Source organism: Amblyomma mixtum, chromosome 6, assembly GCF_055824585.1.
Source record: "Amblyomma mixtum isolate Tamu chromosome 6, ASM5582458v1, whole genome shotgun sequence".
In the NCBI taxonomy this organism is placed as follows: domain Eukaryota; kingdom Metazoa; phylum Arthropoda; class Arachnida; order Ixodida; family Ixodidae; genus Amblyomma; species Amblyomma mixtum.
This window is the reverse complement of record NC_143017.1, coordinates 42,206,800-42,227,130: the sequence shown is the minus strand read 5'-3', so window position 1 is coordinate 42,227,130 and position 20,331 is coordinate 42,206,800. Positions and strand designations below refer to the sequence as shown.

Genomic DNA, 20,331 nt, shown 5'->3' with positions numbered 1-20,331 from the left:
TATGTGCCCAACCACCAGGCGACTGCAGTTCAACTGTAGTTCAGTGGCGGACAGAGGCAAGAGAAGAGTATTGATCTGTGTCAATTGGTACATGACCTTGAACAAAAAACATTAGGAATCACATCGGCCACCCGCATTAGAATAATGCGAAAGCATTCTGCGAAAGACTGTTTGCCTCTCTTTTTGCCTTTTTTTCTCTCTTTTGACTGTTTGCCTGTCGTTCTACTTCTTCCAATTTTTGACGTCCGCCGCTATATTCGCGTTTTCGCTCTGTGTGTACGCCGGGAGCTATTTGTAATTCTAAGTGAGCTTTTGGCCTCTAACTAATTAATTACTCCGGATGAGTAAAATTTGCTATCCAACAACATTTTATTATTCTCTGTCACGTGGTTAAGCTTTTTCCCGCAATTTTGACGTCTAGTACTATTTTCGCGCGATTGAACTACATCGACGTCCGATGATAATTTAACGTCTAAGGGACATTTTTGTCCCTAATTAACTAACTAATTGCTCCACATCGATCGAACTTTCACGAGCATCATCTTCACATTACCCTCGATCAAACACAATCATTCTTTATCGCTTAAATCTCACACGGACGGAGACATCGCTGCCGGCATGCTTTACGGACACGAAATTGTCGACATAGCCAAGTAATGCTTTCACAATAATAAAAAATTTGAACGACGAAGGACAGAGGAAAGACGATGCTCATACTGCGTCTGGAACTCAGAACTCGGCTTTATTGGAGCACATGCTCCTCCTAAAAGTGTTCGGGGGTCCATATTATTTTTTATTCAAGTTTCTGGGCGGTATTTTCTAATTAGTTTTGCGGCCGGGGAATGTACTCTGCCTTTTATGAAGTTATTTATCGGCGTTTTTCAGTCGCTTATTATGGTCTTTTCCTGCGGAACTCTTATGCACATGGCGTATGCTATTGCTGCCTCTTCTGCTCCTTCCGGACCTTTCGCTGGTATGGTCGCAGCTGCTATGCTTTCTTCTTTGTGGTCAGCTATAGCCACAGCATATGCCTCCTTGTGCCTGTATTCAGCAGCGTAGACATACAACGCTGACCGGTCGTCATTAATTTTATTGTGCATATTTGCCGCACGGGCTTTCTGCTGATGTTGTGAGAGGAATGCATGTTTTGGGGGATGGGTGGTATTATGATACGTTCTCTTATTTCCCCATCGAGATCCCCCCCCCCCTTATTTCCCCGCCCAGGAACTCGAATCGAAATAATATGCACCCCCGCAAACTGAGGCCTCTCAGGAAACTAAAAGGTCAAAAACATAGCCCGAGAGCTAACCATCCGGGCAGGACCAGACGCGTTCCCAAACCACGGGGCCAGCTCAGCGAGGGACCTTCTACTTACTTTTAGGAAAATCACGACTTTCTACCAAAGGAGCAGATTGGAAGATCCCCCGCCCCACCCCACGCTCACGCAAGAGCAAGCAACCACTCTCAGGCAGCTCCAAACGCACACATTTTCATTCCCCGCAATACTAGCGAAAATTAATCCAGATATATACTCTGAAGAATGCAAAACCTGCAGAGAGTATGCTAACCTCAACCACATCATGTGGGCCTGCAGTAAAAACCCTTTAAGCGGAATAACCACAGAGGAGCAGTGGGAGACCACGCTACGCCGCTCGGACCTGTTGCTGCAAAAGTTGCTCACAGAGAGAGCTATTCAAGTCTCCGAGATCCAAGAGATCAAGGGCACCAAGAGACAGTAGCCTGCCTGCGCCAGATTGGAGGCCTTCCTCTTCACAGACTCTATAAATAAAGTTTATTCTCTCTCTCTCTCTCTCTCCTAAGAAAACCAACCGACCATGAGCCGCACAGCACCAACAATAGTTGGCAGATAACCAAGGCGCTTTGCTACAGAAGGAAATAGATTCCCCCTTTAAACTATCGCCTTGGTGATCTGCCATCTATTGTTGGTGTTGTGTGACGTGGTTGTGCTGCTGCGCCTGCTCGGCTGGCTTTCTTGGGAGAAGCATGTGTTTCATTGAAGCGGAGCTATTAATTCCAGTCGCAGTGTGTGCCTCATCCTTCCTCGGTCCTTCGTCGTTTAACCGCTTTATTTTCAAGAGCCAAGAGCCTCGGAGTAATCCAGCAGCTGGATCATCGTTTGTTATCCTACCTTCTGCTGAGGCTTCCTTCTCGCGGCTCTGCGGATATAGGATGGCTCTAAGCCGAGCCAACGCGCGCCATCTCCTAGAGTGGGCAAGCTATCCGAAGCTTTGAGGAGTCCTGGCTCCTTGTCGCTTTGCTCAAACGGAAAGGTCTCCGAAGATTGCTTATCTGGCCTGAAATATGAATGCAGTGGAAGGGAACACACCCCAAGTAGTGAAAGAGCGTTGCGTTCCGCCAAAACTCTGATCCTTTATTGGCACAGTCGATATTATTCTCTTTGACAAAAGATTAGGATAAATGTTTGAAACCTGTATTCGATGGTGGCCACAACATTTATTAGAACATGGAATAAAAATGCACAAAACATCATGGCGTGGAAACGGAGAGTCCAACCGAAAGTTGTGCGCTAGACAAAAAGGAGGGGCGGTTTGCAAACAAAACATTCAAAAAGCGCTTATAAGCTTTGCAAATGTTTTGCACAAAGGCGCGCTAATGTATCGAAAACAATAGCAAGAAGAGGAGATTGAAAGTTATGAAGAAAATGTTCATATATCTTCTAGCTATAAAAATTTATGAAGTACTCAAGTAATCAAGTGGGCCTGGTAGTAAAAAATAAACAGAGCAACATGCTCCTGGCTGAGAATTTAGCAAAGTGAACTTATTAAACAAGCGTTGGCATACAGGGGAGGCTTAGCGGTACTGTATGATTCAAGCGCAAAATGGTGCGGTCCATAGCACCGTTCGAAAAAAATTGGCGTTAAAGGTCTCGCATCTTTCTCTATCGAAGGCAGCGGCGCCGACTCGAGGCTGCCACGCCTAAACTATTGAGTCCTTGAACTACATCAAGTCCCTCTTTTACACTAGAGGCCAGAGAATGCAACCGGAGCCGAAACCTAAAAATTGTATTGTTGGTCTTGGTGTCCTCGCGTTGCACCAAAAATAAGCCAAAGGGATTAACGGCAGCTATATAAGAGACCTGTATTGTAAATGCATTGGAGGAGTCGAATGGATGCAAGTTTCGTTGCGGCGAACAGGTCGATGATATTTTCTTCGAGGCTCCGAATTAAAAACAACACAAGAAACGAAACGAACACATGGTCAAGGACCTGCCATGCCTGGTCATGTTTCAGTTTTCTGTCCTGAGTTTACTGTGCTCCACGTGGATGAAGCCTAGCAATGACAACTTGGTTTTGTGTTGCTGCTTCCATTCTCATCTTGCTCACGTTCTCATCTTGCTTATGATTCCGGTACAATTTTAGCGCAGCCCTTCTTAACACACAAGCAGCGTTCTTTATCGAAAGAAAACAAGTTCTTGCCTGGTTAGATTAATCAAAGACCCTGCTTTGAGTCTTAAAGCCAATATATGAAATCTAACATTCGACGAAAACTCGTCTGGTCGGGAAGAAGATTCATGAATCAAGGCTTCCGTATGGAAGCCGAAACGTCTTCGTTTTCATATTAAACAACAACCTTTTCGTCGGCGTTCCTTCTATTGACTTCACAAAGCCAATATATGCTTTATCAGCCACTCCAGGACTCCTCTCCATCGGTTTATCTCCCGACGCGTTCCACTTCCACTTTATTCGCCGCCGGCAGTTCTTTATACTTGTTAGTAGCGTCAATTTCCCGCTCCAGTCTGAGGGTTCTCCAGCGCCGCTCCTCACAAGAGTAGCGTCCGCACAAGCCTTTGATAGTCTGGGGTGCCATCAAGGCATTGGCGTTTTTGGAGATTACCTACCAGAATGCAGAGCAGCGGGCACCTCGCATGGTACAAAATGAAGCGTACAGTGTGTCTGGTTATGCTTCTCCTCATGTGGAAGACAACTGGTTATTATATCCTTAACAAATGTTGACTCTCTTATGCTTCGATGTGCTCACCACCCCTCCTTTGATTAAACTGTCATTTGCTGAAACAAGAATAATGAAGCAGACCCTTTCGAATGAGAAAAATACCTCACTGTTTCTAATACTTTCTACTCATCACTTTATTGAGGGTGCATTGCATCAGTTTCAGCCTGTGATATAAAACAGCGAAAACAAAACCGCAGTATTTATTTTTTGTAGCTTTGACAGAGACCTGTCAGGCTTGTGAGGCCGGCTATTTTGAAAGTCTTTAATTGGCTTTAAAAAATCTATGCCCTGATGCTGGCGGTGGAAAGTTATGCGTCCTGTCTCTTGTTCTTTTCCTCAGCCTCAGCCTATGAGGAGATAGAGTTCTGTTCACATAGCGATGATAATGATCAACCTGCGATTGCTCCAACGTCCGTGTGTGATGGAACAGTAGACTGTGACGCATCTAGTGGCGACGACAGCGACTCAAGCCTTTTTGACGAAAGTCCGTAGATTTGTAGTATGATTTTTGTCCATTCCTTTTCGAATTTAATACCGAAAGCCGAGTGCAAATCAGAATTGAAATTCCCAATATTAATTGCACGTTCCTGGTTCCGCTCTTATCGAAGCAGTATACTGAACAACCAAAATTACTGTATACTAGCCCATATTTAGGTAAATTAAATTCTATAAGTCATCGCATATTTTCTCTTCCAGCTCCGCCTTCGTACCTGGAGAAAGAAGTTGTACTCGAGATCCGACAGGTGACCAATACTTCAACTAAGTTATCCTGGCCATCGTTCACAAGATATGTTAGAGATCACAAACTGGGGACTGGGAAATCGGCGCCCCACTCGTTCCAAAACTCCGTCTGAGCACGTTTGAATTCTTATCATGTGCAATGGTTGAAGCCATGGACACAGTATACGTTGGTTCTCCGACCCTTTTACACAGTGAGCGGCAAGCATGAAAGAGACTACAAGATCGGCCGAGCGGCCTCGGTGACCTTAAAAACGCTTCCTTCAGGCGAGTAAATACCGAAACTTGTAGTATCGAGAACATAACGCTAAAACGAAATTTGAAAGCTTGCTTTCCCTTCTTTTCTTGTGATCACCATCAGCAGCAACAGCAGCAGCAGCCTGAATTCGCCCACTACAAGGCATAGGCCTCTTCTGTGTCTACACACCTAACCCTGTCCTTTGCCAGCAGCTGCAACTGTATGCCCTCAAACTTCTTTATCTCATCCTCCACCTAACTTTCTGCTGTCCCTTGCTATCCTTGCCTTCTCTTGGAACCCATTCCGCTGGGCTTACGGACCAGTAGTTATCTTGCCTTCGCATTACATCCCATACCCAAGGCCATTTCTTCCTCTTGACTTTGACTAATATGTCATTAACCCGGGCTTGCTCCCTCACCCGCATTGCCCGTTTCCGGTCTCTTAACGTTACACATATCATGTTCCTTTCCATAGCTTCCTGCGTTGTCATTAAGCTCAATCATTTGGGTTAGCCTCTAGGTGTCTGCCCAATAGTTGCCCGTAATATACAGCTGTTGTATACTTTTCGCTCAAGGGATACTGGTAAACTGCCATGCATTAGCTGAGAGAACCTGCCATATTCGTCCATCGCATTTTTGTTCTTGCAGTTATTTTCCTCTCCTGATCCATATCAGCTGTCACTACCTGGCCTAAGTTGACGTATTCTCTTACCAATTCGAGCATCTCGGCACCAGTTGTGAACTGCTGTCCCCTTGCGAGACTGTTGAACCCCGGTTTTATTTTTTTCATGTTAGTTTCCAGACCCACTGTTTTGCTGAACCTACCCGACTCATTGATCATGCTTTGCAGTTCACCCCGTCAGTTACTTAGAAAGGGAATGTCATCCAAATTTTTATTTGTTGTACCATTCATACCTAACATTGATTTCTTAAAAGGATATTGAAATAGGCGGAGTTACGCTTTAAACGCATGCGCAAAAACGCAAAAAGTGCAGAAAAAGGATAAAACAGCTTAAAACGACACAGATGCAGCCTTAAGAAAAGAGGCCGTAAGAAAACCCACTCACGGGATTCTCTGCAGCAGCGCTTTGTGTGATCATTTTTTTGGGGGGGATAGATAAAATATGCCTAGGTATCGATTTCAACAAAGAAATTGTGCCCTTCAAATGTAACGCATGGAAGGTAGTTAATTATCCTGTTATTTGCTCGTTAATTTAAAAAGTATATATGGTTCTGAATGGCCATCAGGCAGCACATCACCACTTTACCTACTAAAGCGCAGTAAAAAATTCCAATATATTTTTTTTAAAATTTCGTACGAACAGAAGAATATGGCTGCATATTTGGCGCGATATTCAAAAGGCTTGAGTCAAACGTTAGAACTTTGCTTTCGCGTCGTTGAATCTGGCGCATATCTTCGGGAATTTTGATGAAGTAATACGGAGCTCCTGAAATCCAAAATAATAATTTTAGATATTTTATTGCCATACTTATTTACATCAGTTCCTAGAGAGCTCACATCATACCAGCGCGTATTGGGTCTGCGGTCATGACTGGCAATTCTTTTACAAATATAGGCAAATTGTGATTGTGTGAGTGGAATGTTAAAGACATATTTTTCCCGAACACGTTTTTAGCGCGCTTGCGCTGTGTCCGTGGTTTCAGTTGTCATTTTTTGTCCGTCTGTAGCGCGTTATTCTCCCCAAATGTACACTCAACAAGCCCACATTGCTGCCTTGCTTTTTCATTACATTCTCTGTATGAAGAGACCAGTTAAATTTAAAGGTAATCTTAATACTCAGGTGTTTATATGACAACGCCGATTCCAAACGGATGGGGCGTAATTTTTTCTACATACGCGGATAACTTTACGTTTTTAATATTTAGCTACATTAACCATTCTATGCATCAGTTCCCTATTGTTATGTGGTCTACTGAAGTAATGTAATGTTGTTAACGCTGGTTATTTCTCTAATAATGACGCAATCATCAACGAATATGTGATTATGTGAGTTCGCAAGACAGGGGAGATCACTGATGTAAATTAGAAAGAGATACGTGTCAAAGAACTGAACATTGCGGAACACCGGAAGCACCTCGTAAAACTGGAGCTATAACCATTAGCAAAAAAATGTGCGCGAATAATTAGAAAACATTCAATTCATTTCAATAATTTACACTAAATGATTTCAGTGGTTTTCGTTTGTAAGGTACTAATTTCTGACACACCCTTTCGAAGGATTTTGAAAAATGTAAGAATATACAGTCAGCAGTGAAGACGGGTCTAGAATACGAGGCAATGCACATGTTAACGGTATTGACTGTGTTTCAGAAGAGCAAGATTTTTGAACGATGTTGCACTGACATAAAAAATGAGTTCGATTGAAAGAAGTTAACATGGCTAGCGGTTATTACATTTTTGAGCATTTTGCAGCAAGTACTGGTAAAAGATATAGGACAGTAATTACTAATTGCTCCCCTATTTGTAGACTGAAACTGCCTTTCCCATTTTCCACTCAATAGGTAGCATTGATTTGTCAAGCGATTGCTGGACAAGGTTGGTTAGTATTATGGTAGAATAAGCTGATGTGCTTTTAAGAACTTTGAATTAGTACAGTAATATCCTGGAGCAGAGTGAACACCGAGCTCATCACTAAGCTTATTGAGACCAGGAGTAGCAACAGTTGTAGGCAGCACGATACCGTACTAAGAAGTGGTGAGTTGTCGGCATTTGTACACCAGATATGGCTGTAAAGTTGTCAGGGATTGTGCGGTTAACAATAATGGCACAAATGTCAGAAGGAATGGGGTCGCCTGAAGGGTTAGAAAAGGTGGCGGTATGACTGGTGGAAGGATTAATGACACGCCAGAGTTTTATCACATCGGTAGTTAGAATAGAAGGCAGTACATGTGAGTGGAAGTGCTTTTTAGCATCGTTAAGCGCCTTCGCGTACGTGTTGGACGCCACAGTATACGAAGCCCATCTTTTGTTAGTTGGCGAGAGCTCTGGGAAGCGGTAGAGTTTCTTTTTGTTGGATTAATACTTAACGTGAATATAACACCAGGCAGCATTTCATGGAGGGTAACCGCACGTTGAGGAATGTTTCAGTAAGTTGGGTGACTACAGCTGTGAACATGCTCCAGTTATGTTTCAAAACTGCGGTCATCAAAGATATGAAGATAAACATAGAATAAAAAAGGTCGTTCATCATTTATCGCCTGAGAATTTTCTTTGCTGTAATCTCGAGCTATTTTTCTGCATTAGTATTCAGAGGGGCTAGCTTAATGCAAATGTTCAAAAGTAAGGGCTTGCTGATTCCTGGCAAGCATGTAATAGGTGAGGCTGCGACAGAACAACTTGTCAGCATTAAATATAGTGCTTTCGTCGCATATTCTGTCATTTTACTTGTTGGTCGGCACAGTTTCTCTAAAGAGAATACTGAGCACAAATAGAAAAATTCGCGACCTTGAGATGAGAACGAGGACATTAAAAGGGAGACGGTGATCAATGTTATGTTCGGAAAATTGAAGTCGCTAACGAAACAACACATCAGATATGTTCCCTGTAAGAGTGGCGTAGTTTATCAGATCCCCTTGTCCTGCGGCCTAACCTACATCGGCCAGACTGGCCGCTGTATTAACGTGCGGCTCATGGAGCACGCTAATTCTTTAAAGAACAAGGAAACAAACCTAGCAAAGCATTGTTTTACATGCAAATGCACGCCGTTTTTTTGTGATACTGAATTGTTTCGTCATTCTGACCAGCGCACTAGAGAAATTGCTGAAGCCTTTCACATTAACAGGAAAGATAAAGGGTGCGTCAGTGCGCCATCTCTAACATTATCTGTAAGGGAAATGAAAATGCTACACAGTGGTTAGTGCTTCTGTGGATACACACGTGCTTTTAAAGCGGTTTTTACCTTTTTTAGTAATATGAGATTGTTGACATTGCGCATGTGCGCTGTTTTCATGTGTGTTGTTGTCGTGTGTGTATATTATGACATGCTTCTTCCTAATAAAAAATCAGTTGTAAGTTCAGCGCTGTGTGTGTCTTGTCTTCTCCTTCTTGGTCTCTGTGTGTTTGCGCTGTTGAACCATCACTATGAATCGACACCAACTAGCCCAATCTGCAGTTCTTCTCTGGTGGCTTCGTTTACTGCTTTAACAACTTGCCACATCATTCGATAACCCTCGTTTAATGTGCAGGTTTTTCGACAACGTACACCTGGACATCGACATTTGCTTGACAGCAGATGATATGTTCCGCGATGCTCGTAGAATGACCAAGCGTACAGCTTAATATATACCCTAATAACTTGGAGCAAACAGTGTCAGCAGATAGCGCGACTAAATTACATGATGTTTGGATTTTTTCTTTGACAGCGTCACTTCTTTTTCTTCCATTAGTCGCAAACTTATGTCATTCGAAACATAAAGGATTGATGAGCGTATACAATACTGTTTTACTGCAAATCACAAAAGTGTCAGTAGCATGACTTTTTTAATGGGGGTCGCCAGCTCCGAAATAACACACTGAACTGGCCAGAGGGCTGTCACTGAACTTTTATAGACTTGCTCGCTATCAGTATTCCACTGGGGTCTGAAAGTAACTTTAGATGATTGCGTTGCTGCTCGCACCAGGCTTATGCGATTAAGATTACAGAATATACTATAACCTTCTGAGTTTTTAAATCTGAGAACGTTATCGCTAACACGTTACCGATCACGCATTACCGACAGCCGTACTGATTCTCATTTCTATTTCCTTATCGCTACTATCCAGGCGCCTATGGGGCGCTATGACAGCTACCACGCATGCGTTTATCACTTCTTCCGCAGCGATGGCCTAGTCATTTGAGCATCCGACTAGAATGCGGAAGGTGCGGGGTTCAATCCCCAGTGCCGCCGGGTACCCACCAGTGATGCAATGGGTGCAAGCTTTCCCCTGCCTGGTGCTCGGCTTCTTTAGGGTGAAATGCTTAGGAAATGGGTGTTTAGACCCCACCTTGATCAAACGAAACATATCTTGTGCCATGGTGCTCATTGTCCTCAGATGCCCTTGCAACACAAAAAATCGCAATCATCATCATCATGGCTTATCACTATTTGTAGCCTTTACAGAGAGGTGTGCAGGGTGTTCGAGCGTTTGACCACCAGACCTTCCACTGTGAAGAACGCCGGTTCTCTATAGATGAGGCACGGCTTGCTTGTATTTTGTCACCAGTAGTCAGGCCAAGCTGCACCTAAAGAAAACAAAGCGTGCACGTGCACCTGTGTTCTTCACTACAGCCGTAAACAATATGAGAGGGAACAAAGCTTGAGGAATCATATATTCATTATTGCAATACTTTGGGGCACAGCCACAGTTTTTTTTTCTTTTTAGTGTGCGCTCCCCTTAGCGGATGTTGTCCTGAAGTACAACTTCAAAGAAGAAATAACCATAAAATTAGCAGTTTTAGTCAAAAAGTTTTTCTACGAAGCATTCGTTTATCACTACTTCCGCAGTGGTAGCCTAGTCATTTGAGCGTCCGCCTCGCATCCAGAGGTGCAGGGTTTAATACCATGTGGCGCCAGGTGCACACCCATGATTTTAACTCTTGCGACTGTTGCACAGTAGCTTGGTTCTCCTGTCTTTTTTATTTTTTATTTTGATTTCAAACCATGCTCTAGGACCCATAGCCAGAGGCTAGTTTCGGGTCCATCACAATAATGTACAATTTAAATGCGGCAGGCGAAGACGACACATGCGTTCATAAAGAAAAATTCACATTCTCAACAATTTAGAGGTAAACAAGAGCAAGCGTACACAGTACACACATGCTCACAAAAAGAAAAACAATACACCATAATTTTATATATTCATCAGGAACATTTTCAAAGGTTGCACAAAGTGTTTTTTTCAGTTTAATATCGTCAGGTACAGGGTTTTGAACCGGAATTTTTTCGGGTTCGGTTCGGGTTCGGGTTCACGCCTTTCGGGTTCAGTTCCTGGTTCGGCTCCGGAGTGACATTCTGTTTTGGTTTGAACCGGTTCGGACTGGGTCGAACCGGTTCAAATGGGTTCAAACGGGTTCAGGTAAAAAAATTCGTAAAGTAGATGAGTTGTAATTAACCTTGCTATGTTCTCTACTTTCCTCTGTTAAGTGGTAGACGAACTTTAAAAAAATGCCAAATTTGTAAATTACGAGATGATTTAAATTTATCCACTTTAGTTTACTTTGCGCTGCAAATGGACAGAAATTTACGGCAGGAGCCGCAAGATCAAATGAACTTTAAATTATTGCAAATTGGGTTGGCATGCGCTAGAATCCATCCTATCTAGTAAAGCGAAAAGCTGCCGGATTAGCGTCTACAAAACCCTCCAGCTGCAGCAGTCCCGGAGACCCCGTCGCTCGAGTAATAGGTCTCCCCTGAGGCTCCTCTCTGTCGGAAATTTCTGCATCGCAGAGTGCTTACGCGGGCACCGTTAGGGCCACCGCATGCGCCCCATACGTTAGCGCACACTACTGAGAAAAGAAGCTGGCCTGGATCTGCACCTATATATATACACAGACAGGCATCTTTCAGTCTCCCCATAACCGACTTGCCAGTCAAATATCCCCCCTCCCCCCCCACCCCCACCACACCTCCAACGTGTATGATTTAAGTAGCCCAGTCCCGCCCCCTCCGACCATCTACCACATAGTATATGCAAACAAGTCTAATTCTAAACGTACAACATGGTATGAGAATATGCGAAACCCCCTCAACCGCCCATCCCCCAACCAACAAGAGCCCCGTAGGAACACTGGCTCTCCGTAGCAGCTGGGAGATTACCGAACATATTTTATTTAAATCACTTGTTAGACATCGCTTTCGAAACTCGCTTTATATATATCGAGCCTCTATGGCTCAGCTTAAAAAACACAGCTAATCGTTCCTGCTCGCATGTAGAGCGTAAAATTTATTTTCACCTATGGTGATGACGTCACCCTCTTTTGTTGTGATAAAAATAGTGATAAAAAAAAGCATGCGTACATGGGTTGGGCGTACTTCGTTTCTGCACGGACACAAATTTTCAACAACGTAGTTGTGACGTGCTGTGACCATAGGCCGGTGAATTCACTCATGAATCGACTCATTAAGGCTCACATTCACATCAAGATCTGAGTGGTGAGTGAGTACGAAATCATGCAAATTATGATCTGAATCGTGAGTGAGTCCAGACTCACATTCAGATCATAATCTGAGTCGTGAGTGAGACTGAGCTCACATTAAGATCATGATCGGAGTAGTGAGCGAGTCCGGGGTCAAGCTTAGATTGCGGCCTGTGTTTTCGCGACGGTGCTGTGCACTTAGTTCTTTCGTTACCTTCTAGTATGCTAACAGAAGAGGGTAGGAATGATTTACTGCCACGGCCAAGGGCGCTTGAAAGCGAAGCTGCTAGGCGACGTCTGTGGGCGACTGAAGAGAATTCCACGGAAGCGAGGAAATCGGTGTTTTGTCCCTTCACCTTAGCTAGTTTCTGCGGGTGCCTATGGTAATGAGCCGCGTGGGGATGTAGCGGAAGTTTTGTACGAGTTCCACTATACCAGTGAGCCGGAGGCGGGGTTCCTTTGTCGTGTTTCTAGGTCTGCTCGGGGGCGTGCCACTTGAGCGCTTCAGTGCAATGGGCCCTCGTGCCGAGTCTAAAACGAGCGAATGATCCGTAATGAAACGCGAGTTGAGTGAGGCCAGATCAGTCTTTAGTCGAAATGAGTGAGCCAGATGAGTCGTAAGTCGGAGTGAATTCGCGTAAGTTGTGAGCCTAAATGAACTTGGATGTGTTGAATGTGTGAATTTCGTGCACTTGGACCCGAACTAGTCATTGGCTATGGGTCAAAAAAGTGTTTTGTATTTTCTGTAAAAAGACTGGAAATAAATTGAATTGAATTGAATTGAACTTGAGCTGATGAGTTCCAGTGAGCCTGGGCCTAAGTGAGTCTGAGTTTGAGTGAGCCCGTAGGTTGACCACACTTTTGGGAGTGAGCGCTCTCGATTTTTCCGAGGTATCGATGCAACACTGTGGAAAGTGCTCCATTGTATACAAGGAAGAAAGTACTTGCGCCACACATAATGTTTTGACTTGTCTGGGGCACTATCAAACGGAGCCTGTGCGTCGACAGAATTTGTTGCTCCCTTGATAGAGTCTGGTGAATCCGTCGAGTACCTTTCAATGTGATAGCGTTTAGGAGCTCCTGTCGCCAAAAATACGGCGTCGCCGTCGGTGTCGTCGTTGGCCGCGAGCGAAAAATCCCCCGAGATCAATCTAGGAGGTAGGCGGGCGACCTAGGTTCTGTAACCTTGTGGCGTCATTACAACTTGTCAACTGGGTTGCGAGAAAACTGCGCACTGCGGTAGGTGCCACTTAAATTAATGATTGGCCACTAGACGTTAGCAACATGGATTGCACAAATTTCATCGGTGTCAGCGACTGCCATCGCAGGGCAGCGGCCTATCACTTACGCGCTGCACCACTGCGCCAGGAGTTATATGAGGACTCCCACGAATCTGTGAACGTTAAGTAGTGGATGCCAATTCCGCGTATATGGGCATTAACCCATTAGCTATCGCTCATACTCTTAAGACGGATCGGTGCGCAAATCAGAAGGGGTGCGGCGGCGTCGTGGCGGCGGCTACGTAGAGCCATGCAGAGGTAGAATTGCTAGTTGCGTTTCATCGGATTCCATCACGCGGCAGTGCACGCCGACTGCGTTCACGAAGTGAGCGGCCGGGCTTACGCCTTCTCATACGTAAGTCTCCTTAAGTGTCTCTGCGCCCTTCTTTTTCGGAGAGACTATATTTTTTGTGACAGCTTTGGTGAGAGATTTAAGGCGGTACTTAAGTGGCGCTTTAATTTTTGCCCGCCAACTTGCTTCACGGTTCTTATTTTTTAAAACCAGAAACAACCCTTTACTAGCAGACGTGCTTAATAGGAGGCTAAGTGCTCATCCTTCTTTTCTGGACATGGTCGTGAGATAATTTAGTGCTGATACACTCAGTTTCCCCACTCTTCCCTTTCCTCACAATACCTGTATAAAGCCTATCCAGAAGGCAAATGGCAAAGCTTGTGATCGGACACTAATTTCCCTACCACTATGTCGCTGCCTTACCTAGCCCTTCATGACAGCAGTGTTTTAAAGCGAGTTCAGCGGCTGTATATTCGATCAGCCGCAAAAGCCTTTCTGAGACTTTAAACATCACTCTTGCGTGTTAGGACATGACTTCGCACCAATGGGACTTTTGTGCAGTGGTCAGTGAATTTCTGCCTGTGCGAACAACGAGAAACTAATGATTAATAAAATTATTTTTTTTTTGTCTCGTGATGCTGTGTTGTTTTGGAACTTTTCGTGTTAATACGACGGTTTAGCGTGTGGAAAAGCCTAATGATGGATAACACGCAGAGCCGCCGCGTTGAACGAGGTCACTGTTCAAAGAACTGTGAATTTTAGCGCAGGAGGTATATGCTGAGCAAAGTGCAACCCCCTGACTGGTTACCCTTTCTCGACGTACGCGCCTTCCGGAATTTTGCAATTTCTCCGTGACGGTGGTATGTTGAGACTAGTAAGGTTACTATATTCGACGCAGTCTGGTAAGGCTTGAGGAGGGTCAGGGAGGTTTTTGATATTCTATGCAACAGCAATAAAAAGAAGCTTTCGAGATGGCCGAGTAGTCCAAGAAAAAGGTAAATGAAGCTTCCCTGTTGCGCCGCCTGTAGTATGAGTCCCACTCGAGGTTAGAGTATGATAGTTTTTTTTTACTGCATTAGCACTATATCCGCCTTTCCCAAAAATAACCGTGGTGTGCGTGCGTGTGTGCGTGCGTGCGCTTGAGTGTGTGCAGCCCCCACCCTTGACGCACTGTCCGGTGTGCGCACATTCGGGCGATCAGTAGTAAAAATTGTGAAAAGAAAGGAAATTGAACTCATTCGTACATAATTGATTTCGTAATATTAGTAGTAATACCTGGGGTTTAACCTGTCAAAGTGACACAGGACGCTTAGTGGATCGAGGACTCGAGAGTAACGCAGACTAGCCGGAGTTTTTAAAAGTGCGCTGACATCGCACAGCACACGAGAGTTTTTAGGATTTCGCCGCAATCGAAATGCACCTTGCGGCCGGGATCAATCCCGTGACATTTGGATGAGCAGCCACAGCTACTGTGCCATTTTTTTTTTCTTTATTGAACCACCAAGACATCACGAAGGGTTTTATTTATTACCTGCTGTCCAAGACAACGAATGCCTCCGAAAGTAATTGTTGGTTGGTTTCTGGAGTTTAACGTCCCAAGGCGACTCAGGCTATGAGAGGCGCCGTAGCGAACGGCTCCAGAAATTCGACCACCAGGGGTTCTTTAACGTGCACTGACATTGCACAGTACGCGGGCCGAAAGTAATTGCTGCAAAATCTGGTTGGACCGATGCCCCTATGTCTCACACTTTTATGCTACATGACACAAAGAAAGCGAAGCTATTCCTCCTCGGTGCTTTATGCAAAAAAAGTTAGCAAACGAGGGGAAAGCCTCATGGTGCTTTCGTACTTTCCGACAAGATGACGTGCCTTCTTCTGTGCAAAGCGTTAACCGTCAAGCCTAGGAGAAAGGCTTTATGATTTATTGCACTGACGACAATTTCATCAAAACCATAAACAAACATCTAAAAGGGGGTGACTCTATTAACATGAGGATTTCACATCAGTCTGGCGTACAGTGTTTTAGAATCCCCTACAACGCATTACAAAAGCGCCAGTTATGTTTATTCCTTGACACCAGCCATCCTTCAGTTTTGCTGTCGCACAGACTGGGTGTCATTTTCGCACCGTCTAGCTTTTGGTGGGTAAATCTACGCGCTAGCGCATCTCAGTTTATCTGAAAAAGAAAAAAAGTATGCCGGGTTGCAAAAAAGAGGGACTGAACCGAGTCCCGAACCGGTTCGGAACGGTTCCTTTGAATCAACGGTTCCAAGATGGCGAAAAAAATATGGGTTCGGTTCGGTTCCAGTTCGGGGCAAAAATACGGGTTCGGTTCCGGTTTCGGGTTCAGGTTCGGTTCCGGTTCGACACCCTGGTCAGGTATACCATTCCAAATCAAAACTCCACTGAACTCTATAAGTTTTTGCGCGTAACTGTTGCTACACACTGGTAAGTTGAAGTGTTGGGAACTAGCCGCGCTAGTTTCCCTTTTAGGTCTGATAAATATGTTATGCGGAAGTGGGTCATTAATTTGTATGATTTGCTGAATTGTTTGCGCTAGCTTTAAAGTGAATATGGAACAAAAATGCAGAATACGGGTTGTCTTAAAGAGCGGTTTGCTAGAGCCAGATAATTTTGAAGAAGTAATAATTTTTACCGCTCTCTTCTGTAATCGGATTACAGGTTCGAGATATGTATGATACATGTTACCCCATGACTCTATACAATACAATACTTGGCTTTTTATAAAAGCAAAGTAGAGTACGCGAAGGATTGAAAAATCGAAACATCCTCGCGCATGCAATAAAACATGACATCCATAAGCTAACTTTGTGCAAACCTGTTTTACTTGATTTTTCCACTGCATGTCAGAGTCAAAATGTACACCAAGATATTTGAAATTATTTGCTCTTTGTAGTCGCACGGAATTTAAATACAATTCAACATCCTTGTAGTTTAACTTTTTTTGCCGTTGAACTGAATACAGTGTATGTAGTTTTCTAAATGTTGACGGAGAGATTATTGTTAGTGAGCCAGTTAAGCATAATTTCTAATTCTTCATTTATTTTATTGTTTAGTTCGTTTATCGTGTCTCCTATAAATATTAAAGCTGTGTCATCGGCGTACATTAATGCTTGGAAACATTTTAATATGGTTGGAAAGTTATTCACGTATAACGAGAATACAATTGGTCCCAAAACTGATCCCTGCGGGACTCCGGTTAACACGACCTGCGCCTCAGAGATAACGTTATTCATTACCACATGCTGTATTCTGTTTGAAATATAACTTTGGAAAAATTCTGATATTTTGCCTCTAAACCCATACTTAAAGAGTTTACCTACAAGAATTGCATCTATAGTGTAGCAGCCGCGCTCTCTCACTGTGGTGAACTGTGGTAGTGAAAGACGACGACGATCCTTATGTGCGGAGCTCATTCGCAGCCCGAACGTTTGGCTGAACCTTTGCAGAACGTTGCAAAGCGACCTAGGTTCTGCTGAGTCACAACCCCTTCCTACATTTGGTGGAGGTGCGGAGTAAGTTCCCCCTCTCGTCCTCATCCTGCAGCTCCGTAACCGCACCTTACCTTTGCCGCCCGTTATGCCTGAAGTCACCAGCCAGGCAGCCCCCATCCCGTCGCCTACCATCCTCTGTTCTGGCGGGCTCCGGCAGCGCGATCTCAGCGTGTTCAGCGGTGCCGACGACCACGATATCGACGACTAGTGGGCGACTTACGAGCGTGTCAGCGCCCACAATAAGTGGGACTATGCCACCAGGCTTGGTAACGTGCTCTTCTATCTTAGCGACGTTGCCAACTTGTGGTTCCGCAACCACGAGGCCGACTTGCCCACCTGGTCTTCCTTTAAGACCAGCTTCTCGGAGGTATTCGGCCGCCCAGCTGTGTTCAAACTGCGCGCCGAACAACGCCTCCGCGCTCACGCTCAGCACACCACTGAAACCTGCAGCAGTTACATAGAAGATGTTCTAGGCCTGTGAAAACGCATCAGTCCATCCATGCCGGAGGCCGAGAAAATTAGTAACATCTTGAAGGGCATCTCAGACGACGCGTTCCGAATGTTGCGCGCCAGGAATCCACAAACAGTGCTGGATATCATCCGGCTTTGTCAGAGCTATAACGCCCTCGGAAAGCAGAGGAATTCTACTCGCCGACCCGGCGTACTCGAGGAGCCCCTTCCTGCGCCGGCGGTCTGCAGTCTGGTCTCTGACTCGGCCTCACTGCTTCCCCAGATCAAGGCCTTCATACGGGAAGAGGTGGCCCGCCAACTGCCCCTCCTGCCTGTGTCTGGCGACCCTGCTCCACCACTCGATCCCGCACTGCGACGCACAATCCAAGAGCAGGTCGCCGAAGTTTTGCCCTCTGGCCCTCGGTTTCCTCCTGTGGCTGCCCCCCTCACCTACGCTGAGGTTGCCGCCAGACTCCGACGCCACGACGCCTATGTTTCCCATCCATGTGTCGCGCCGCTATCACCGCCGGCACCTATCCTTCGTCGTCTCCCGCCTCGCCGTGCCGTCATGAACCCATCGCGCACCCAAGACAACCACGCCATATGTTACGCCTGTGGCTTGCCGGGCCACGTCACCCGGCTTTGTCGCCAACACACGCCGAGTTTCCGGGACGTGGCAGGCCCATTCCACTATGACCCTGCGCCTCCTTCGCTACAAGTTTCCTCCGGAACCACTGCGGACTCCTTCCATCTTGAACGCTCTTCATATTCTTCATGCCGGTCGCCTTCTCCCCGTCGCCGATCTATCTCTCCGATGCGCCGGCGCTCACCTTCTCGTCCGGAGGAAAACTAACAGCCGCAGTTCCGGAGGCAAGAACTGCGATTCTATCGATCTGCCCAAGTCCTCCGTCTTCACCAGCCAATGTTATCGAAGTATTTGTTGATGGCGTCGCCGTTCTCACCCTTGTAGACGCGGGCGCTGCTGTATCCGTTATTAGCGCAGCCCTTTCCCGTAGACTCCGTAAAGTGACGACGCCTGTTTCGAACTTTTGCCTCCGAACTGCAAGCTCGAACCGCATTCAACCTCTAGCGTCATGGACAGCTCGCCTTGTTATCCGGGATGTTGTGCAAATTGCCGAGTTTTTCGTGCTGTCCTGCTGTTCTCATGATGTCATTCTGGGCTGCAACTTTCTAAACCTTCATCATGCGATCATCGACTTTGCCCGTGCCAGCATTGAACTGTCTCCGCTCCGCGCTACTCGGCCGTGCGACACCTCTCTCCGACTCGGTAAAATGCTGGTCGCTGCAGATACTGACATCCCTGCCTTCCCTGAAGCCGTGGTTCCCCTCTCTTGAGCCTGCGATACTGATTCGACTGTTCTCTTTACTCGGACTGATGCTGCTGTCCGTCGCCACTGTTTTCTCCTTCCGTTCGCTCTTCTGACAGTCTGCGATGGCCACAGCGCAATCTATGTTACGAACCCTTTTTTCATGTCCATAACCGCTTCTCCGCGGCGAATGCCTGGGACATGTCGAATTAGTCGATCACGCTCTTCTATACTCCGTCTCGGAAGAACTTGCCCCTCTCCAGATAGATGCCATTGGTTCGCCTCCTGCTGCGCCAAACCAAGACACCGTTTCTGTTTTTTCAAGATCTATCGATACCACCCTTTCGCCGCACCAACGTGATCAGATCGTCGCATTACTTCAACGTTTCCGTTCGTCCTTCGACTTCCCTCACAGCTGTCTTGGCCGCAATCCGTCGTCACACACAGCATGGACACCGGAACGAATGCCCTTTTGCGCCAGCGTCCTTATCGCGTGTCGGCCCCTGAACGAACCGTCATTACCAAAGAAGTGGACGACATGCTTCAGCGCGGCGTCATCCAGCCTTCTCATAGCCCCTGTGCCTCTCCCGTTGTTCTCGTGTTGAAGAAGGACGGATCCATCCGCTTTTGCGTTGATTACCGTCGCCACAACAAGATTACGCGCAAGGATGTGTATCCACTTCCCCGTATTGACGATGCCCTCGACTGCCTGCAAGGCGCGGAATTATTTTCCTCATTGGAACTCCGCTCCGGCTACTGGCAGGTGCCCATGGCTGCTGCTGATCGGCCAAAGACTGCTTTGTTACGCCAGACGGCCTCTACGAATTTAACGTCATGCCGTTCGGCTTGTGCAATACGCCGGCCACATTCGAGCGCATGATGGACACAGTTCTCAGCGGACTGAAGTGGCACACGTGTCTCTGCTACCTGGACGATATCGTTGTCTTTTCTCGAGACTTTTCCTCCCACCTGGTCCGCCTCGAGCTTGCCCAGCAATGTTTGACCGACGCCGGCCTTTAACTGAATTTGAAGAATTGCTGCTTCGCAGCCCGGCGGCTTACAATCTTGGGTCATGTCGTCTCCAAACAAGGCGTCCTTCCCGATCCTGCAAAACTGCACGCAGTCGCCGAGTTTCCCCGACCCACTTCCATGAGAGCAGCGTAGCTTCATGGGGCTGCGCTCTTATTTTCGCCGCTTCATGCGCAATTTCGCTTCCATCTTCTCTTCCCTGACTGATCTGCTGGCCGGCGACAGCAGCCTCTCGTCTTCGAAACCAGACTGTAACACGGCGTTCACCACGCTTCGGCGCCTGCTTGTGTCCCCTTCGATCCTCCGCCATTTCGACCCCAGTCTGCACACTGA

The 20,331-nt window shown here is 46.1% G+C and overlaps 1 protein-coding gene across 1 annotated transcript in view; it reads left to right on the top strand.

The window, feature by feature from the left end:
* Positions 1-20,331, top strand: part of LOC149338833 (uncharacterized) — a 177,825-nt gene that overhangs the window by 155,781 nt on the left and 1,713 nt on the right. The window contains exon 17 of the mRNA XM_089550814.1: positions 17,925-18,064. Within this exon, the coding sequence (XP_089406940.1) occupies positions 17,925-18,064 (140 nt within the window). The remainder of the gene's footprint in view (positions 1-17,924; positions 18,065-20,331) is intronic.